Source organism: Penicillium verrucosum (genome assembly GCF_028828655.1).
Source record: "Penicillium verrucosum strain IBT 35672 chromosome Unknown utg000001l_segment0_segment0, whole genome shotgun sequence".
In the NCBI taxonomy this organism is placed as follows: domain Eukaryota; kingdom Fungi; phylum Ascomycota; class Eurotiomycetes; order Eurotiales; family Aspergillaceae; genus Penicillium; species Penicillium verrucosum.
In genome coordinates this window covers 5779183-5801215 of record NW_026643210.1, presented here as the reverse complement: position 1 = coordinate 5801215, position 22033 = coordinate 5779183, and the positions used below count along the sequence as shown (strand labels likewise).

The 22033-nt window shown below is 47.7% G+C and overlaps 6 protein-coding genes across 6 annotated transcripts; all 6 read right to left on the bottom strand.

Annotated features, from left to right (window-relative positions):
• Positions 1-39: 39 nt before the first annotated feature.
• On the bottom strand, positions 40-810 carry N7516_002148 (transferase hexapeptide domain protein; the record flags this gene model as incomplete). The annotated part of the gene is made up of 1 exon (XM_057214868.1): positions 40-810. The coding sequence occupies one exon, from the start codon at positions 808-810 to the stop codon at positions 40-42; it is 771 nt and encodes a 256-aa protein (XP_057076751.1).
• Positions 811-1142: 332 nt separating this feature from the next.
• N7516_002147 (Mg-dependent acid phosphatase) lies at positions 1143-1862 on the bottom strand (the record flags this gene model as incomplete). The annotated part of the gene is made up of 2 exons (XM_057214867.1): positions 1143-1590; positions 1669-1862. The coding sequence occupies 2 exons, from the start codon at positions 1860-1862 to the stop codon at positions 1143-1145; spliced, it is 642 nt and encodes a 213-aa protein (XP_057076750.1).
• A 5798-nt stretch (positions 1863-7660) lies between these two features.
• N7516_002146 (uncharacterized protein) lies at positions 7661-8026 on the bottom strand (the record flags this gene model as incomplete). Its single annotated transcript, XM_057214866.1, has 2 exons — positions 7661-7899; positions 7972-8026. The coding sequence occupies 2 exons, from the start codon at positions 8024-8026 to the stop codon at positions 7661-7663; spliced, it is 294 nt and encodes a 97-aa protein (XP_057076749.1).
• Positions 8027-8543: 517 nt separating this feature from the next.
• On the bottom strand, positions 8544-13644 carry N7516_002145 (uncharacterized protein; the record flags this gene model as incomplete). Its single annotated transcript, XM_057214865.1, has 10 exons — positions 8544-9543; positions 9600-10122; positions 10187-10284; positions 10338-10489; positions 10541-11116; positions 11174-11862; positions 11911-12092; positions 12170-13175; positions 13241-13375; positions 13422-13644. 10 exons carry the CDS (start codon positions 13642-13644, stop codon positions 8544-8546), a joined length of 4584 nt encoding a protein of 1527 aa, XP_057076748.1.
• Positions 13645-14113: 469 nt separating this feature from the next.
• N7516_002144 (putative UDP-galactose transporter) lies at positions 14114-15726 on the bottom strand (the record flags this gene model as incomplete). Its single annotated transcript, XM_057214864.1, has 4 exons — positions 14114-14410; positions 14491-15471; positions 15551-15580; positions 15658-15726. The coding sequence occupies 4 exons, from the start codon at positions 15724-15726 to the stop codon at positions 14114-14116; spliced, it is 1377 nt and encodes a 458-aa protein (XP_057076747.1).
• Positions 15727-18054: 2328 nt separating this feature from the next.
• N7516_002143 (uncharacterized protein) lies at positions 18055-20330 on the bottom strand (the record flags this gene model as incomplete). Its single annotated transcript, XM_057214863.1, is given in 2 exon segments — positions 18055-20059; positions 20077-20330. 2 exon segments carry the CDS (start codon positions 20328-20330, stop codon positions 18055-18057), a joined length of 2259 nt encoding a protein of 752 aa, XP_057076746.1.
• Positions 20331-22033: the final 1703 nt, after the last annotated feature.

Genomic DNA, 22033 nt, shown 5'->3' with positions numbered 1-22033 from the left:
TCAAAATAACAAGAATATCGACACGAAAGCATCTTGAAATCACTTCTTCCTCCCTCCAGGAGCAGGAATAAGCATTCTCCCAAGTACCTCCCTCTCCTTTTGCAAAACCATCAACCTCGCATCCTCAATAACCTTCCCCGCTGGCGCAGGACCAGGAAGAGGCGTCTGCGCAACCTGCGCCGCACTCACAACAGCCGGACTCATCTCCTTCACACCACGAGCTCTCTTCCTCCGCATACCCGGGCCCTGTCCATAGACAACAACCCACTCCGCAACAGATCCGCCAACGGCAATTTCACACCCAGAACACACCTTCGAGTGCGCACCGATATCCGCGTCCCGACGAATCATCGCCAGAGCCTCGATTGTAGCAGAAGAATGAATATGGGCACCGGGTTCAACCGTCGCCAACGGCCCAACAGTAACGAAGTAAGATATCCGCGTAGATGTCTCTTTCCTAGGCTCGGGCGTCGACGCCCCAGATTCCGTGGGTGTTGTGCTTGCTGGTCTGGACGGTGATGGGGACGGTGACGGTGAACGAGATGAGCTTGGCGGAGCGCCGATTACTGCTTTCTCGCTGATTATACAGCCGTCGTCGACGACGATTGGGCCTTCGTATGTGTAGAATTTCGCGCGCGGGTGGATGACTGTTCCTGCGCCGATGGTGACGGGGTGTCGGCCTTGGAAGACGACGGTGTCTGCGATTGTGGCTGTTGGGTCGGTTTTTAGGGGGGCTTTTGGTGGGCCGGAGCTGTGGGAGGAGGAGGAGGAGGAACGGTGGGTATTCGTTGGAGGTTTGAGGGTCGCCATTTTGGTGATTTGTGTTGTAGGAGGTGTGTTTTAGGGAGATCTATGATCGCAGGGTGTCACTGTTTTGGAGTTAACTCGCGCCGCTTTTTGGGGTACGTCTCTTAGTCAGCTCCATCAAATGCCCACTTGGGCATGGATCCATCTATGGATAGATAGGTCTCAAGGTATAAGATGCAGTTTCAAATATTGGCATACCCCATAGGTATAGAAAGATACAGCATAGGAAAATGCATTCGTGATATACTCCAAGTCGGGGGTATCTAAAATCTAAAGCCAAGTCTAAAGCGCCCCATCCCCCAACGTAGGAAACATGATAAGACAGCCAAGGACCCTCATGATTCCTCTGCAGTCTCTGGCTTGATACCGTTACGCTTTCTCCAAGCTCTAACGCCCCGATCGACCTCATCTCTCGTCATCCCATCGCGCACCAAGCAAAATGTGACACCCAACTCCGTCTCCACGTTTCGGTTCCGCGCCTCATCATCGAAGAACAGCATATCCTCATAGGCAACAGTGCTTGTCTGCTGAATCTTTGAGAAATGCGATGTCTTATTTCCCGGGTAGATCTGGATAAAATCAAAGTAATCGAGGGCGCGGATGGTCTTAGCGTTCGCGGCGGGGTTATCGGAGAAAGTGGGGATGATATGTAGGGATTTGAGCATGTCGCGCGCTAGATCAGGGGTCTGGGTTCGAGAGGCAAGGGCCAGTGGAATCGAGCGATGTTTGCAGGCGTAGACTATCGACGAAACTGCCGGGTAGAAGGCGAAGGATTCTCCCCATCTATTTCAGATACGGAATGCGGGGTTAGAAATCGGACTGGTTTCGAAAGGATCAGATGGCAATCAGGGGGATTCTTACCGGTCAACGGCACGGGAGCTATTGTCCCGTGGCTTGACAGGGGCGCTGACATGTGTGTCGACCCAGAACGGCCACAAGGTATAGTCCAGGTCGAAAGCGATCAATTTTGGGAGTGCGAGACCGTCGGTGAAGGTTTCGGGGGCCACAGAGGAATCCTCCAAAGGCTGGGTGTTTTGGCGCTTAGCTCGGACCATGTTTGGTACAAAGAACACACGAAGAATCAAAAGGAACTTTGGAGGAATTCGAGAAGGAAATGGACCATGGAAGAAGCGACGGAGGATGAACCAGGGCCGGACTGGCACGTGAAATATGACACGAACGACGATTGCGTCCAATTGGGATATATTCCTTATCGATAAAGTGGGACCGGGCGAAGTATACAACCAGGATGCGACCTACTGGCGAGTTAGCAGACAATATAATCTCAGCAAACCATCTAGACAATAAACGAGCTCACAATGATTAGGGGTGACACACTCTCATGCGCATAAACTGGGTGTCTCGCATCAGGCGACAGACAGGTCCATCTAGAGAACCAGTGGTACATAGACCAACCATCGCGGGGATTGTATCCTCTAAGTGGCCCCTGTATTTTTGGACAAAAAAAGAAAAATTACAGGGGCCAGTTAGTAGCAAACCAGGTGAGGACAGCCTATAGGTAGAGGGATGTGACAGCACAATATCTCTGTTGACATAGCGGAACTCCATGACAACTACGTAACCCAAGGGGCATCACATAATAGCTTTCTTCTCCAAACACCCGGGCCAGCCGAATCTTTAATGAAAAAAAATAAGTCTTATTAACCTAGAGTAGTAAGTACAACAGGGAATGTGAAAGCACAAAGGCCAAGCCAGTAATTCCAGAATAGGACAGCGCGAAAGCTGCGGAAGCGGAGATAAAAGGCACGTGCACTCCGCTCGTATTCGGATCAACAGGTCGCGTAGAAGAGACAGAATATAGAGCGGAGAAAAGGGCACGTGCACTCCGCTCGTATTCGGATCAACAGGTCCAAATGCGAATACGAGCGGAGTGAATATAGATAGTATGGGATCCATAAACTTTCTTCTCCAAACACCCGGACAAGCCGAATAATTGATGAAAAAAGGGGTCGCGTCAGCCGGGGTCAGTGTAAGCCCAGCGACACAGTGCAACGAGGCGTATGCAAGCACAGAGGCCAAGTCGCGTGTTCAAAAATAAAAAGGGGGAAAAAAGAAGCCCTGCGTGGGGAAGGGAGAAGCACCTTCATCTGGTCAGAGCTAACAACGACCATGGGAAGAAGAAGAAAAGAAGAAGAAGAGCTTCCGGGGGGGAGGCCCCGTCTTATACCCCCAAGGCGGCAGCGGACCTGGCGGAGTATCCCATTTTGCCGGTGGTACTGCCTGTAATGGGCACGTGCTCCGGGCATGTGCTCCGGGCACGTGTGTAAAGTCTCAACGGTCACGCGGTTGATTCGGGCACGTGTGTAAAGTCTCAACGGTCACGCGGTTGATTCGGGCACGTGTGCCGGTGATGGGCACGTGTGCCGGTGATGGGCACGTGTCAGTGATAGGCAAGTGCTCCGGGCACGGTTGTGTGAAGTCTACGGTCAGGTGGTTGATTCTCCAACAAGCTATTGAGACTCCCAGTTAATTTGTAGTGCCTATCGATCAATATTCAATCGCGATTGTTCAGCTAGCCTTGGTAACCTAGTATTTAGACTTGACGAAAACCTGGATCATCCATGGCAGCAATATAGATAGTACACCACCGATGTAGTCGGCCTACGGCGTTGACCTACGGGGTTGGCTCTACTTATATGTTGTAGTGTGTTTCATTGTAAGAAAACATTCCATTCAGGCTGCTTGAAGCCAATGGAATTGACAATGGTGTTCTTCTTCTTTCGCTCTTTTGCAACGAAACAAAGGAAAGATGTTTTCTACAGGCGTAGCAAAGAAGCTCATAGCTGTGGTGTCCTGTTCAAGATATAGATAGATTAGGTAACCGTAGGGTTTCCTCCTAATACCTGCAGTGTCATCTTTGTATAGATATAATTCATTCCGTACTTACTATTTATTACAAAAGAAACCATCCTCATACACCCAAACGTCGCGGCAAATGTAGCCTAGCGTTCGTCAGTAACTTTTGTAATGGATAGTCATTCAAAAGATACTTACTTTGGAAATTCTGTGTTCACTAGGGTGCACCAACAATAAGTAGTGTGGTACTGTTAGGCTTCGTCGGGTTATGTAGGAGCTTCCATTTGCAAGGAAAAGGGCTGCTTAAATGGTATCTAAGCAGCCTTTCTGGTTGTCTGTTTAGATCAATATGACATCCCCTTAGTAGCCTACACAAACCTTACATGTCTTTGTCGAACCTCAGCTAGTAAAATATAAATTGATTGAAGAGTTGAGAAATCAGGGTGATACCCCACGGTATTTATGATTATTATTTTGCCATGAAGATCGCTAAATGACTTTACAGGAACAAGGGGACAAAGACCTGAAAGCCACAAAGGTCTACAACGGGGACGAAGAGAGGTTTGTCAGGCTGCATACTACCAATGCATCAATTGACATATGGAAGGTAATGCATATCTAGGCCAGCATGCTGCGAGCACTGGCGCTGTAGCCAACGATGGTAGGAAATGGAAGTTTCCGCTTTTTTGACTTTTATCAAGCTTTAGTTACATTTTTATAAGAGGAACTTATTTTTGTTAAGGTTTTATGTAGTAGATAGAGGCACTATAAGTATTACTATAGAGAAAGCGATCAATCCCCTCTAGATAATATATATATATCTCTCTTTATGCAGATACTCAGTAATTCTCCTGGGTGCGAATTCGTGGTCCGCAGGTCAAATTGGGACTTTTTAGTGTAATTTTACATAGAATCTAGCATTATAATACTAAATGTCACGATCTACAATCTCACATGCTCTGGCACATGTTAAGGATCGTTAGACTGTTGATCTTGTTTGCTTTATAAAGATCATTTTGCTATATGAACCCCCAGGATCTCTCATCTCTCTCTCTATTCTTCTCTATCTTTGCTTTTTTGGTTGGAATGCACTCTTCCGTAATTGATCGACTTAGCATTGATACTAAAATCTGTATAATATTCACTTAATTCCCACTTCTTACTATAATAATATAATAATACTTTATATATAGATTGGTCATACGTAAAATACAGCCATTAATCAGCTCCTTTACGCTTGCTAAGACTGTATTTATGCACAGAAATGGGCTGGGAGCTGGGGACTTGGGCCCATTTATGGGCTATCTTGAGGTCTAATCCTGGGGGTGTACCTGAGCGCGGTGGGCCATGAACATATGTTGTCTTTTGCTGGCATTGGGATGAGGTTTGAGAGGGAGTTTGGGACGAGCTCTGAGAGCTTTAGCTTCGCGAAGCTGGCCGAAGAAAACATTTTGAAGGCCCATCGAATAGAGAGGCACTTGTGGTGTATGTTGTAGGAGAGGTACTAGCCGCGTGGCGACCGGATTGTTGTGGGACAAAATGATCTTTGCAGAAAGTCCTCGATCATGGTATACTAAGCACATTAGTATGAAGGTAGGTGACACCATTTGTAGGTGTTCGTGGGTAGGGTGGCCTGGCAGGCTGATGTCGATGGTGACCATAGTGACAGCTTCGAAGAGAGACATAGTTAAAGGTTGAAGAGTCAGGTTGCATAGAGCTTCTGGGGCTTATAACCTGTCAGAAGGGAGTACGTCGAAATGCATGGTGCAACATGTAGTTACTAGTGAGTAGAGGGTTGTAGGGTTCCATAATAGCACTCGCACAGTTTCTTCTCCAAACCCCCGGGCAAGCCGAATATTTGATGAAAAAATGAGTCGCGTCAACCGGGGGCAGTGTAAGCCCAGTGACACAGTGCAACGAGGCGTATGCAGGCACAGAGGCCAAGTCACGAGTGTCAAAAGATTAGATTAATCGGAGCCCTACAAGGTAGGGCTATCAGCGATTAAACTGATAAGAACAGTTACTACACTTGATCTAAGCCAGAAGGCAAAGAGAAGCTGAGGAAGAAAAAAGAAGAGGCGGAGGGGGGGTTGAGCCTCGTTATATACCTTAAAGGCGGTGGGTCCCATCGGCATTACAAGGCGGTACCCCGGGTACGGCTCGGCCCGTGCCGGGACCCCCCGATTTCGGCCCTGGAGCCCTCTGGAACCTTCGAGCTGTCACAATCTACATCTAACGTATTTCACTACCGAGTGGTCCACCCCAAAACACCATAGTAATGCGATAAATTACAGCATGATTCCAACCACAGTTGTTTATATAGAGCTTTCTTTATAGATTAATACTTTTTAGGTAGTATCTAGCTTTTCTAAGGAGTTAAAAAACACCTATGACTTTGTGATTGGGCTATATATATAATTCCAACTTCAAGCACTATAATTTTTGATACCGTGATAATGCAGCTTTTCAATTTTCTTAAAATTAATATATAATGTTTGAAATTCTTATCAATAGCTATTAGCTATCGAGTGAGAATTAAATCGAATAATAACGTAGTTATTGCTATATAAGGTTGCAAAATATCGCATTTACTATGGTGTTTTGGGGTGGACCACTCGGTGGTGTCGGTACATGCGATGACACATGCATTGTCACATGTATTGTCACATGTCTATTATCGTCAGTTCCTTTGTTTGCTTTTTTTCCTTTGTTTCTTTGTTCTCCAAATTGCTACTAAGCCTAATCGGGAAGGAGAGGTCCCCCACTTCTCATCTTCTCTCTTATTATTTTAGATTCTTTTCCTTTATCACATGATCTATAATCACATGCCACTCCTTTGCTACTATGCCTAATCGGGTAATAGTCTTTCCTTTGTTTGCTTGCTTTCAATGTTTGCTTCGCTTAGAAAGAGGTCGGGGTTTGCATTGTTTGATTGTTTGCATAGATCTGGCATATATCCAGGGCCCTCCAGACAGATCTTGCTTCTCTTCTTCTCTTATTTCCCCAGCTTTAGTGTTTTGAATCTGAGTACTCTCTTCCTTTGTATATGACGTGACTTGCCTTGCCTGTAGACCTGGCTCTTCACACACATGACACCATACCCTGCTGTACAGATTAATTTCTGTTGTAGCTTCACTACATGGCACCCAACGCCTACCCGTGGACTATAGTACATAGTGCAGTAGACAGCAAAGTCTACATGTTCCACCTATAGACGATCTACTAATATGACACAAGAAAGAATTGATTAGCTGCGATATTTCACTTCTTGCATTTGATGCAGCATGTATGGAGTATAGCAACGAAATTGCAGACTGATTTAGAATAGTGGTATGGGATTATGAGAATAGGAGACAAAATAACTTATTCAATAACCATATGGGTCCTTGTCTGATTCTACCATTCATAACTCATGCATCTCCGCTGGCCTTAAGCCAGTCAATTCTGATACAGTCACTGCTTGTAGATATTAGGGGGCTTCAAGCTTTGATGAAACATGGCACCAGGAGGTGGTCAATACATGCTATGCTGTCTTAACACGTATATCGACCGTCTACCCAGAAAGACATGACTACTGCTGGGAGTAAAGGTGCGCATCTCAGAGAGTGTCAATGACAGCGTGTTAGCCTTGCAAGGGCTCTCTATTCCCGGAAACAGCTTCTTCTGCTGGGTGATGTTACTAGTGGTCCTGATGCTGTCACGGACAACCAGGTTATTCAAAAGGTGTTGGGACGGCAGGGCATCTGCCGGAAGTATGGCTTAGCTGTAGTCCTTGCCACACAAGAGTGACCCTTTCTCATACGACATCATCAGCGCGACTTTGATAAGATTAGGAATAGAAAAAGATCTAAAAAAGAAAGAATAGTAGTCTGATCTCGAATACAACATCCATAATGTCAAGTCTAGGATCTAATCTAACTGGCACTTTGAGTACCATTCTGGACTTGTTTGCTACATAAACCGCTAAACAAGCTCTCGCGATTTTGAAGAAGCCCAGCGGGCCTTCCAGATTCGACGATTCTGCCGTTATCCATGACTAACACGATTCATCGTCGACAATGGTGTTCAGTCGGTGGGCCACTGCGATGACTGTGCTGTCTCGGAATTGCCAGATCAATTTTATCATCGTTGTTTCTGTTTGCACAGCTACCGTCGAAGTAGCCTCATCGAGGGGCAGGATGCAAGACTGCTTCGGCTTCAACAAGATTCGCGCAGAGGTAATCAGTTGCTGCTGACTGGCAGAAAGTGTTTCTTTCTGAATCGCACTGTCTAAGCCTGCTTTTTTTTTGGATAAGTTAGCGTATGATATAGAGATATAGAGTTAAGGAATGTGCCACTTCAACCTACCGGTACCTTCGTGCAAGGTCGAGGAACTGGATTCTTCCTTCCGATGACCAAGCATCTGTGAGAATGTAGCATTTCCGTGGAAGATGCTCAGATGGCGTCGAGTCAATGCCCCAATCGAGGTTTTAAGCGAAGTCCAGGCTTCGATGACGTATAAGGATGACTATTGGGGCTAGCAAAGCACACAGAGTACAGTATCAAGATGACACGAGACGAAACCGGAAGTTGAAAAGCAACACAATACCATTATTTCGGACGAGAAACATAACCAAGACACAGAATAACTAAAAGATTAAGAATAGATGGAATTTGAGATACTTGGGGCGGATGTCTACATAGTCAACAGTGGTCCAATGTGCCTCGTGTTTTGGAGGGATACTTACGGAGAATATCAAAGCAACGGACTTCTTTCACATTATTTTATGCTGAGAATTCTAAATGTCAATATAGCATGGCCCCCAATATTCTATATAGAAGTAAGAAATCGCAACTTCTACCAGTTCGTAGTAATCCCTAGAGATGAACGGGGAAAAGACTTCGAAAACCCCACCACTTGACCAGCAATTCTCAACCCTTTAAATGAATTTAATAATATCCTTGAACTCATCAAGCAGATCAATTCCATTGTTGTCCCATGTTGTATTCAAGTCCATCTGACCGCCGATCACAGGAACGGCAGGAACGGCAGGAATGGGGGGAACAAGGGGAACGGGAGAGGTGGGAGAGGCAGGAGAAATAGGAGACACAGGCTGCTCAGGGCTCAGTGGAGGTTCATCGTCCAAAGAGTTTGAAGCGTGAACCTGTAAAGCAGAAACAAAGGGTCTTTGCTTCACCTGTTTCTTGTGTTCTGTTCGGGTTACGTCTTGACTGGCCTTCCGTTTCAGGGTGGAGGGTTGGTCTGCTTTTGTTGTGAGTGGCAGTGTACCCTGCTTGGCAGAAGGGTCTTTGGTTATTGTCATCTCTGAGTCCGGTGGTGTGTCATCCGGGATCTCAATTATCTCGTGTTCAGGTTTCGGGTTGGATAGCTTCATTTGGTCTAGCTGGAGGAAATCGGACCGTGAAGCAGAGTGCGAGGGCTCAGTGTCTGTATGTTTTGATTCAATGGCCGGAACATCTGTGATTTTATTCTCCGCCTGATCATCCGCCACTGGAGAAACCCATGTTGCAAACCCTGATCCCCTGCTCCCGAGAAGACGTGATGGCGATGGTAAATCATCGAAGTTTTCATCGCCATAATCACTGGAGAGAGGCGCTGGGCTCTTTTCCAACTTTCTTTTGTATGAAGGAACGTTCTTGTCCCTCTCCGAAAGGACAGACCTCTCTCGACTTAGATCCTTCTTTCCAGCTTGTGACGTTGACATCTTCATCTTTGAAACATGGCCGTCATTCTTGGGCCCCGTGACACGTTGCTTAGCCACTTGCTTTTTCGAACTCGAGTTACTGGTTGGTGCCTTTGTGATACTTGCGGAAATAGTCAGTTGATTGAGACTACCTTCCTTTTGAGTCGCGGGGATGGTCCGCTTCGGGGGCTTCGGGGGCTTTTCCAAGCCCTCGCGGCAGCAGAAATGCTTGCAGCTGCAATCATTAGCTTAGCCAGCTTAACAATCAAGAAATTTATGGCTTTCTCAAACCTAGTTTTGTCTCTGCATTTATGGTTGCAGGCCCATTTGCCATTCGCAAGTCTGACAGGCTCGTACTCATCCTCTGGCTCGTCCAAGTCCACCCCCCAGTCGTCTTCTCGGGTATTCGAGACCTTCGGTACTCCCTTGGCTGGTCTCGGTGGAGTCGCATCAATGGAAAACCAATCTATGTCATCAAAACCATCAACCTGTCGAGATTGCGGCTTTGTAGATTCCTTTGCTTTGCCACGGGGTTCGTTCGCAACGAGGAAATCATCGAGTTGCAAGTCATCGCCGTCAAAATCGTCCACACTCTGCCGAGACTTGGACTTTATGCTAGTCATATCTCGTCCGTGAGGACGAGACGTGTTGGTCTTCGGTTTCTCTGCGTCTTTAGAATTGAAATTCCTCTCGGGGTGACGAGATGGCAGGTTCGAGGTTTCAGTATTTTTGGCATTGGTATTCTTATCTCGCAGAGCAGCAAAGAGGTGAGATGGCAGGTTAGGTCTGAGCTCAGCTTGTCTCGATGTTCCCGCTGGAGAATTGTAAGCATGAATATAGGTGATGCAATCGCTGTTGTTGGCGTTCAAAAGTCTTACCGATTTCATCACACATAACATGACACACAATAACATGCTCCGAACTCGTCAATTCCGCGGTGAGTTCAATTTCAAGTTTCTCTTGGAGCTTGCCCGCACTTGAAGGGCATCAGCATTTGCCTACAACAAAATAACTAGATGAGCATCTCACCTTGTGCGTCTGAAATCGATCATATGACCATCGGACCTCTCTATCAAGCAACAGACATAAACCGGACGATGTTGGAAGTAGGTCGGGATCTTGTCATTCATAAACGCGACTTCAGCCTTGAATCGGACGTTGACACAGTCAACTTTCATTTCCTGTATCTCACGTTAGCAAAATGGCATTTACCATCATAACGAATTCCAAACCTTTCCAAGCATCTTCACAGAAACCCTCAGTTTCGGAAACTCCTTCAATCTCGAGAGTAACTTCGACCCGAAAGGCGGATTCTTGCTAAGAACCATCTCGATCTGGTGAGCTTCCGCACATTCCAGCCCTTCAATACTAGTGATCCCAGCGGCAGCCAACTTCCGAACTGTAACAATGCCCACTTGCTCGATCTGCTTCATCTGGAGCGGCGAGTGGTCCCAGACCTTTGCTCCAAGGCTTCGGGCGAGTTCAAGGGCATTGAGGATCGTAATTGAGTCACCGCGGGCGATTTGACAGTCAAGTAAGCAGCGGATTAGCCGGTTGACATGTGCAAAAACTAGGCTTTTGTCTTGCTGGAAGCTGAATTTGTGTTTTTGAAGTTGGTCGTTATCGGGATACTCAATTGCCCCTAGCTCGGATTGAAGAAGTAGTGAGATCTTGTGGGCTGGGAGGGCTAGGTCAACCTTGATAGGAAAACGAATCCCTGGGTCACGGTTGATTTCTCGATAGAGTGATTTCTCGCCGGCTTTGAGGCGGATCTCACGGAATTCTTCACCTTGTGCGATCACACTTAGCTGGAACCGTAGTGTTAGTTGTAGTTCTTCATTTCAGCAATCTAGGAAAATACTCACAATTTCAGACAAGGTTGCCTTTGGCTTCAGCGACAATAGAACTTTCATTGTCTCGAACTGGATGTAGTACCGAGCCATAGCTTCGCCAAACTGGGTCGAACAAAGGCTCTCACCTTCGACCAAACCATATTTTTGGAGAAGACTGATATCCTTCTCACAGATATCGCGAAGCAGCTGATCCTCATCTTCTTGGTTCGCCCCTTCCTTCAGCTTGTAATGCGTCGGGTTACGACGAAGCCTTACAAACAAGAACGTACCACCAAGCCATTTCACGGCCGATTCGACGTCCGCGATGTTCCCCAAGCCAACCTCAGCGTTAAGGTGATCAATGAGGTTTAAATGCAAACAGCTCTCCAGACTCTCAGAGCCCTGAACCAGTCTCTCATAGTGGGCCACGCGCTCCTTCCTGGTGAGGATGACTGCTGTAGCACTGTCGTCGAATTGAGGTCGGCCCGCGCGACCAAGCATCTGCATCATCTCCAAATCTGAGTACTCCTTGAAGCCACCATCTTGCCAGCTGGCAGTGTTTTTGATTATGACAAAATGACAAGGCAGGTTGATTCCAACTGCAAGTGTTGACGTGCAGCATATGACGTTGATATTCCCTTCTCTGAATCCTGTCTCGACAGTGTGGCGATCAGCGGGGCCCAACCCAGCGTGATGGAATGCTACACCAGCAGGAAGGGTTGCTATCTCCAATTAGCAATGTGAGTCTAGAAAATAGCTCAGATACATACTCTTCAGGTCCTCGTTATGAGCTTCGAGGCGCTTCTTGGGCCCATTCCAAAGCCTGGCGGGTGGATTTGTCAATGTGAAAAGACGAGCCAACTCTTTTGCCGTCGCGAGGGATGAGTTTCGCGTGCAACAGAATATCATGATGGGCTTCTTGCATGAATGCATTCCAATCACTTCAGGCAACCTTTTCAAGCTCCAATTAGTATGCCAAACGAGTAACTCAAAAGAAAAAAAAGGGACAGAAATCAAAAGGCCACATACTTTGAACCGCAGACTTTATCAAATGCAAACTCATTCAAATTAGATGAATACCCATAGACAACCTTCTTCAGTATTACAGGACGAAACTCCTCGCCGAAATGCTCCCGGTGCGCAGGAACATGCTGGTTTGTCGCATCCTTCCCAAGCCAGGTAGCAATATCCTCGGAGTTAGGAACAGTAGCACTCAGCGCCACAAATCGCACATTCGATCCAATGTTCTTCATTCGAGAAACCACAGCTTCAAGCGTAGCTCCCCGTGTCTCCTTCAGAATATGTACCTCGTCAATGAGAAAGAGTTTCACAAGCTGCATCAACTTCATGTGATCTTTCCATTTCCGAGTCATACTATCCCACTTCTCGGGCGTCGTGATGATGATCTGGCTATTCTGCACGTTTCGCAGTTGCATGTGGTCCGTGTCTCCGGTCAGTTCTGCGCACTTGAGGTTCAAGCTGGAGAACTTGGAGTGCCAGTCTCGGAACCGCTCGCTGCAGAGAGATTTGGTGGGTGCTTGGTAGACTACTTTGAAGCGTTCGTCTTTGAGGGTGTTCAGGAGTCTGCAGATGGCCAATTCCATCACCACTGTCTTTCCGCTGCCGGTTGGTGCGGACAAAACGATGTTGTCATTGCTGTTGTAGACGGAGTGGAAGGATTTAGATTGAATGGCATTGAAAAGCGGGAAGGGAAACATCGAGCGGTAGTTCTCCGGTAAATCATTCACTGATACGAGGACGATTCCCCGCACAGATGGTGGGATGTTACTAAACGGATGTTGACGTTGTTTATTGGCAGTCAAAGCCTCGGGGCTCGCTTGTGCGATCGGTTCCTGAGGTGAGCTCTGACTGGTCTCGTCATTGTAAAGGCCACGATTCGTCTCAAGACTATGCTGTCCCATCCGCATCCCATCCTTCTTCTGCTTAAACAAAGCCAATGGGCTTGACGGAGGTCCTAACACAGGATCCGATGAATCGGATGCATTCCAGCGAGAAGAAGGGATACTCGGGCTTGCTATTTACTTGTCAACCCCAAATCATCAAGACAAAAACGCCAGCACTCATATACAAGCAACTCACGCTGAAAGAATCGAGAGAATTGAGGTGCCTGTGGATCAGGTTGACGAGAGGTTTGAAGCGGCGTTGATCTAGGAACTCCAAATCCTGGATCTTGAATTGTCTTCTCTCTATCCTCCGAGGCTAGAAGTTCCAAGTCTAGCTTGCATCAGCACCCGCCATGATGATAAGTCGACACACTCACCGAAAGCATCCAATTCAGCGTCCTCGCCGTGGGCTGATGATGTCAGGTCAGTGAAAGGTTTACGAAGGGATGAGCTGTTGGAATGCGGTTGCTGGATGTCATTGATCAGTGTCTGATGCATCGTTCCGGTCCCACTTCTCTTTGATGGTGAGGAGGCATATGTGCGCCTCAGAGTGGGCAATTTAAATGGTTTGAGGTTTGAGGACTGATGGTTTCTCCGCATATTGAAATGCGTTCTCGATGATTGGGATTGACTTTGGGGGTTTGTAGTGATGAGTTGCAGAGTGCCTGAGGTCCATCCATGGATACTCCCGATAACGTGACGGCACGCGGACCAACCATACCTTTCAAGTATCTGAGTATACTGTAACGGTGTCATTTCAATATCAGTAAGTATAGGAACTGTCAAGTATTGTGGGGTATGTGAAAGTGTTTCATTGCTTCGTATATACGCATACATGAGCCAAAGGCAGCAAAACATCTTGACAGCAAGAGGACATGCAAAAATGGGGAGCGAAGAGTCGCTAGCTCCAAATTAGGAGCGACATCAAGAATAGTAAAAGGGACTGGCGACTGGCGACTTTCTTGACGATCGCAGTTACCTCCACATCTATCAGGTATCCAGTATCATTTCCCGTAAAGAAGCATCTCATCACGTAGGTCAATATCAATGTGCATAGCAAGGTACGCAATCATTTCTCATCGAAATAGTTTGCGCTCGCATTCCGACTAGAGCTTACTCTAGTATGGCCAGGTGCTGGTGAGGTGGGACGGGATGACGACATGCCGTCAGAGAGGAAAGGTGAGGTGGGAAGTTTGATAGAAAAGTCGTTGGGAGGCGCCACCGGGGAACCATCGGGACCTGCGGGGTCCTTTTCGTAGGCGTCGATGCGGATTGGAGGTGGACGCAAGGAACCCATTGCAGGGTTGAAGGTGGGGTTTCCATAGTAGTGGGTTGCTACCAGGACTGCAGCTGAGCCCAGGAGGAACTATGATGTCTCAGTCAGTCTTGTTCATAATGTGCATGTGGAGGGGGGCTGGGAAGTGCTAAAAGACGCAGGGGACGTACGCTTGCAGTGACCTCATATTCAAATAGCCAAATGCTTCCAACAATGCTCAGAATTATGTTGGCGGTCGTGGCCAAACTCCTTGCATCCCTCTGGGCGTTGCTGGCGTAGAATGCAGAAACGATACCACCCAAGGCTTGGATGATGATAGTAGACCACACCGCCCAATTGTAGCCCTGGAAGAAGCCGTCTTCGGCGATTTTTTCACCATCCCGGAAAACAATTCCAATGAAGAGAGCCGGGAAAAGGGAGTAGACGGCTAATTGCACATTGCGGACCCACAACGAGATGTGGTTCGAGCTGTCCCTTAGGACTTTCTCGAAATAAATGCCCGCAAGTCCAGAAGCCAAGGACGCTCCGATAGTCGCAAGGAGACCAATTGCGGGGTTCAAGTGTGGGTCGGCCGTCAGGATGTCCTCTTCAATCCCTTCGTATGTTGCAGACCGCTTGTGCAAACTGCTGCCAGCACCAGCACCTTGCTTGACAGCCTTCCACTCCTCCAAGGATCGTGGGAAATGGTAACTGGCGTGATCATCCTGCAGCATCTGCTCGGGGCTGGCATCGGGGATTTGCACCAATGCCACGCCCACAACGAGAAGCAAAAGCAGGCCCCACTTTCGGGCGGGGATGCTCCGTTTCAGGAGCATCAGACCAAATATCGCAGTGGTAAGGAACTTCAGCTGGAATGTAATCTGGAACGACGCAGCCCGTAGGTTCGAGAGCGCAATGTACAGGAGGGAGTTGGACAAGACGTCGAGCGCGGCAGGGATAGCGAGTTTCCAGCTGTCGCCTGAGAACACGGCACTTGTGAGGGAGAAAAAGAGAGAGGTGGCGGGCATCGAGGGTGGTGCGGTTTTGGAGACGTCGTAAAGCGCCATTGTGAGGGAGATAGCCAGCTTCACCACTTCGACTAGGAAGACCGCCGTAGAGGTCAGGTAGCGTTTACCATCGGTTGGGGGCATCACTCGAGAATAATGGGCTAGCTAGAATATCGTTCAAAAAGAATAGATTAGCCTTCCATTCCTATCACAAGGATTTTCCACGTCGCGCAGGGTGACTTACCAACACAAACGCAGTCGACTCCGCCGTGAACTAGAAAGAACCCAAGCTAAGTCAGCGACCAGAGTTCCCAAACCGCAAAGGCCATATAATTCCCAACAAGGTCGTACCAGAATCCATGGCGCAAGACTGGCCGCAGTTCGAAGCCCGGATGGCTGGCGTTGGGCGCGCTCTCCCATAACGAAGTAGGAGGTCGCGTGTTCCCTCTAAACAGTGGCTAATGTTTCCGCAAAAGGGACACGCAGTGCAATCCCCAGTCCGGTGAATGTGGTGAATGATTTCAGTGGAGGGAGCGACAAGAAAAAGTGTGTACGATGTTGAGCAAACTGTAAATCCCAATTCGCGAACCAGGGGTGTGGGTTGTTCTGGAGATCTTCCCTTTTAGATCCCGATAGGGTTTCCCGAGGCGATCGGAGGTGATGTGGGTGGCTGGGAGACGAAGGAGAGGATGGACATCGGTTAACTCCACTATATGAAGGAGATTATGTCGAAGAACTTGGGAAAAGAACTTGAAAAGGAAAAGGAAAGGATAGATCTCAGGAAGACAGTAATCTGGGGGGGGTTATAGTTAGACGAGAAGGTCGGCGGTCAAAGAGTCAACGGGGTTGATCAGAGACCAAAGGTTCGAGCGCTGAAGGTTCCTCCCTACATTAGGTAAGTGTGTACTCTGTACATTTACTCCGTAACTAATAGTAGTTCGGTACTCCGTACAGGAATCTCATATCACATATCGAATGTGAGGGCCTGTGAAATTGACGCCGGATATGACCACTATGGAGGCTGTTTACGGCCGCATTTCCACCTGTTTCCCGGGCCGAGCTGCGCAGTCCGGAACACTTAACATAGTAAATGCGATAAATTACAATTTGATATCTCAACAACCATCGGTTATATAGGGATTCCCATCTAGATTAATACTTTTTAGGTCATATCCGGCCTCTAAAAGAAACGTAGAGATATTCCAAGACTTATCGATCAAAATATATAGTTATATTTCTAGCTCACAGCAACTGTTGTAGCTATAGTGCAACAAAGCTAGAATAATAGAGACAAACCTAGCGGCTAATTACCAGAAAACTCTCATTTGGATTGCGAGGAGACTGGACAGGGGACAGGTCGCAACGTCGAATGTCAAGTGGCTGGGTTCACTGAAGGAAACCTATTGCGCAGGCTCTGGAAATTGAGGCTGAAAGCCATTCGGCAATGCAATTGTGGGGATAGGTTGGCATGATTTTCAGTCGTAAACAACAGCTGTCTGGGTTATAAGTTTTTCTAACACAAGGGAGAGTCGAGACCCTCCTCGAATTGCCAGAGGAAATCCTCCCACCCTGGCGGCACGTTGATAATGACGAGCTCATGAAAGCCCTCATATAACAGACAGCGTGGAATATGTGTCCTAGTAAACCCGCCTCATCTCAGCTGCAAGTTCGTCCAGCTCTGTAGCGTTGGCGCGGTCATCGCGAGCGCAGAATCAGCTCCAACCATGCACAGCCTCGCGAAGAGTATTTTGAATAGCCTCCTCAAACTGTGGCTGTATTTTGAACCGAGCTGCGGAGACCACAGTTCCCGATGAGACGCTCGGGGGAGTTAAAGAAAGAGTAGACATGGCGATGGCAAGGGGATAGAAGTGAGAGAGATCAGGGGAGAAGAGAAGAATAGGGAATGCGGTGTTAAAATACTTGTGTACAACAGTCGGCCAAGAGATCTGCCAATTCACTTCAGATTCAGTTCACTTTAGAAGTCCCTATACCTATATAGTGAATCCTATATTATACGTATTGTGATAGAAGGCTTCTTCCGTCTAAGAAGGGAGTAAGATCCGATTGCCATATACGATATTACTCCTAGACATACTACTAGAGAGACTCTTGATTTCTTTATGAAAGAGCTAGCTTTGAGAACTTACAAACTGCGATGCGCCACGCCCTTACACATATAACAGTTTTGTTCGATCATACGAGGCAGCTGTACGCGGAGATCGACAGCTCGATAAAATCCTAAAATCCAATAGGGCCAAAGTCCCTAGTGGTCGCTATACATTGCAATATACAACTGAGACCAAGCTGGACCGCCATTTTGGGGCAAGACTAGGTGGAGAATGGGAAAAGAGCATTGTACAAGTTCGGTTGATGAATTGGTGATCATTGAGAGTATTAATGACAACAGTCATGAGCCGGAAATAATGAAATCGTAAGAAAGGCACAAAAATCACCCAAGTTAAATATGATAGCAGGTATAGAAGCCTGTGTGAACGCTAATTCAAAAAGCAATGAAGAGATAGTGGGAAGTGAGAAGAGACAGGAGGGGTCATGTAGGAAAGGGACAAGTGAGGTCTATGTGAAAACAAATGCTTGCAGCAAAGTGCTGCAAGATGCAATGAAGTCAAGGAAATGTAGAAAAGACTGTGAGGAGATCAGATCATGTAGGAATACAGAGGGAGTGAGAGAAGAGTGAAATAGGAAATGTACGGGGTGGAGTGAGAGTGTTGGGTATCAAGGGCCAGGCGATCAGTGCACAGAAGCGATATTAGCGCGTTCGCGGTTCCAATCAAAGTCGAAAGACCAGAGAGGAAGACCGTTGTTGCTTTTTGACTCAGCGCCATCATCTAGAAGGATGGCCTCGCTACTATCGGTGCGGCGGCGGGTGTGCTGCTTCTGATCTGCGGGGATGGCTGGCGGGGGTCCTCTTGGGGGTGGCTTCGGAGAGGGAAGCGGCGAGAAACGATGAATTGGCAATGTGGGGGTCATCGGTGAAGCACCGCTGGTGGAAGGGGATGGCAAGCTCTCCGAGTAGTCCGCACTGAAACCAGAAGAGGAATTTTTAGTGCAAGGTTTCCGTTCACTATCCGACCCCGAGCTTTGGGAGGGCGTTCCATCTTTGTATTGGGTAGCACCCTTTTCCGACCGGATGTCGAATGGCGGGAATACATTGCTGAGACGCAGGAATGAGGTGTCGGATCCGCAGAAGGAATCGCGGGATGGGCCAGAGGCTAGTGACCTTCTGTCTGCCCCTTGAGCATTAAACAGACTCGGTGTGACCTTGCCCTTTCGAATACGCATGGCCTCCAGGAGATCTTGCTCTTGGCGGGTCACGGCGATCACACGACTCCTCCGGTTCAACTCTTTCAATTCTGCGGGGGAACGGAGAGGCTGCTGGGGGAATTGGGCCAGAATCTCATCCGGGAGAGTGGGAACTCCGCTCGAAGGGCGAGTTTGCGTGGTTCGTCCAGTTGTTTGAGACTTGTCATTCGAAGATTGGGCAACCTTTCGTGGGCGAGGCACTGGCACTGGGAGGCTGTTTTCCGTTTGGCGGGAGCCACGGGTGCTAGTCGAGAGTTTCCGGTCAAAGCGTCTTACCGCCGTGGCAGTGGTCGCGTGGGCAGTGGAAGCCGTGTAGATCTGGGGGTCGTATTCGTCGTAAGTAGCCGCACTGTCTCTTCTAGTCTTGCTCGTATTGCCCTTTGACTCGGTGGTTGGAGTTTGATCCTCGTCACCCTCGTCCTCTGAAGAAGAAGAGAGGCAAAGCATACTGGTGTTTCGCAGATCTTTGTTTTTCAAGGTGCTTTTGCTGCTCTTCTTGGTCAATGAGCTCTTCTCGCTCTTTGGTTTTGATTCATTGGTCTTCCAAGATTCCTGGGATGTGCTTGCACCGCGACCACGCTTTGGGTCTGGACATGTGGCAGGGCTCAAGTGCGTCTCCTTAGGTCGAGAGGGGCTGTGAGCGCGTCTTGAGTTCTTCCGAGGTTCCTGGGGGCGTTGCGGTTCTTGCTGCAATTTCTCGCGGCTAGTAGTATACATGCTTGAGCGACTCAAAAGTGATCGTCGCCCCGCATATCGATCCAGGGCCAAATCAATCTCACTCGTCCCTACTGTCCGCTCAAGCGGTTGTTCCAACCATTCGCTACTTTTGCTCTCTGCAATGGAAGGCAAATCCGAATTATCACCACCATGCTTGGGTGGGTCATTTTTGGTGATCGAAGATCGGCGAGGAGGGGGAGGTGGGTCGAGGTATCTCTTCGTAGTAGAATTGCTCGTACCGCCGGTCATCCTTTCAATCTTGTTGGAAGATTCCGGGACAACTGTAGAGACGGGAGAAGGGGAGTTGACCATTCGGTGGGGGGAAAGAAGAGTTTGTTGTGTGGGATTTCGTGGCTTCGGGAACAAGACGGAAAGATCGATTTTTGGAGGACGTATCTTCCGCTTGGACTCTTTCGGCGGATCTTGAGCCTGTGTGTGTGTCACTTCTGGCTGACTCCCGAGTCCATGGCGTACTCTAAGTTGTTGTTGGTTCTTAGGTGATTTGGAGGATTTGGAGGATTTGGAGGATTTGAGTGATTTGGCGGATTCTTTCGAGCTGAAATAGGAGAAAAGGGTGGACGAGGAACCAGAATGGTGAACCTTTTTCGACGGCTTGGGGAGCGGCGGTGCGGCCTCCTGCGATCGGTAGTCATGGCCTAGTAGAGGCGAGGAAGCCCGTACGCGAAGGTTTTGATCGGGGGAACGAGAGTATTTTCTGAAGAGCGCGGGAACGGAACGAAGCCGGTGCTTTGCTTAGGAGCACTATTGGGTGGCTTCACAAAGCTCGGTCGGGATACATTTGGAGGCTCCTGCCACCCGCCATGTTCCGTAGGAAGTGATATGTCGGTTCCGAAAAATCTTTGGGCTTTCGAGGTTCGTCGGTCGATTCGGGTCTGATCCTGGGTACTCATTGGGTCGTGTTGTGCCGGTTTGCGACTCGATGTTCGAAGCGGCACATGGACGGGTGTGATCTCTCGGTGTCCCATGATGGGAGGAGTGGGCAAGTTCAATTGCTCATGAAATCGTATGATGTGATGGGCTCATAGGTTCATGGGCTCACGGTGCACAAAATATGTGGCAGCTCAGCGGGGCCTAGGTGGTTCAAGTATTGTTTCGGGTTCGACTCAAATCTACTCCACCAAATTAGTTCATTAAGTCTACAATTTAGGGGAAATTGAGCTAGGCGTCAACGTCAACGTACCTGGGAAAATAGAGATAATTTTGTTGATGTTTTGGTGTTTCGGTAGTAACTTGGAATTTTGGGAGAAAATAAAAAGATCCGAGGAAAACGCGTGTGTCAAATTGGGGTCGGGGATGTGTTTTTTGTATTTTGTACTCCGTACGTCGACAAGATAAATTATTTAGAACTTTGGAAGGGTTTCCTATTTCTACGGGTCTGAAAGGGGGAAGAACTCCACAGATGCCTTGAACAAGATGCTCATAGGCTGAAAAGCAGTGTTTCATTTATTCCAATTTTAATTGCGAGTGGAGCACGGCATCTCCAGAGCTGATCGACATGGAATATTAGAAATAATAGAAATAATAGAAATAATAGAAATAGTACACGGAGTAGTATAGGATGTGATGGCCTCGGGGAATTCCAGAGTTGCTTGTGATAGCTGTGAATGTGAAATCAGGGGTTGACCATGTTCGATTTGTTATATGTACCTATTATAAGCCTATAACTAACTATAACATGCATTTGCATCATACTATTATTCTTGGTACAATACTCCATCCATTTAAACCCTAGGAGATTTAATCCCCTTACTGCGGTATCATGCAACCTAAAAAAAAAAAAGGAAAGAATTAACCAACTTCCGTGAAGAACGTGGTGGCTTTGTATTCTCCGTGGATATACGCTATTGACGCCCACAGTCCTGTTCACATCCTTGCTGTCTCTAACTAATTGGAATTATTTATCTTCTGCTCCACTCATTTAACTACCTAGGTATCCAATCCCCTTCCTATCCACTCCCATGGATACTTTTTCCCTATTCCGGACAATATACAATATACTCACAAAGCTATAGACTGTGGAGTCCACTCGAGGGCTAGAGCCCAAGACTATGGAGAATTGCACTACAACATATGTTGTACAGAGTACAATACGAATACTCCGTTGATGATGCTACTACGGTCCCGTCTGAGAGCCAAGATCGACAAATCGATCGTTCACCGGCCCAATGCGAAGCCCCCTAAGATCTTGTTATGCACGAAGGCTCCAGTATTATAGATGAAGTCTACCCCACTCAATGTGCTCCATGACAAATATCTGTGGACTCCGTAATCGTAACCCTCCCCTTGAATTCCTGAGGGAGTGAAATTTCGATTACGGAGTACGGAGTAAGAATACTCGCGTTTCCCGGGTAGCCATCGCACATGCATGTACGAAATCCCACAGGAACTGGTAATGATCGACCTGCATGTGGGTTCTTTTAAACTCAACCTTTCACCTGTGCTGGGAAAGGAAATGGACTGAGACATGAATTTGATCGTTTGTCGTCTGACAGTTTTGACGGCCCATGGTTATACGGAGTATGGTTATCTGTATTCCATATACCGGGGACCTATAATATAAGAGTGGGCAACCAAGACAAGTAATCTCCCTAAAAATAAAAAAAGGGCACTGTAAACAAACTTTTTTATCCTTGCAAACTAAATTGCAACTAAGCCCATATGCCACGTC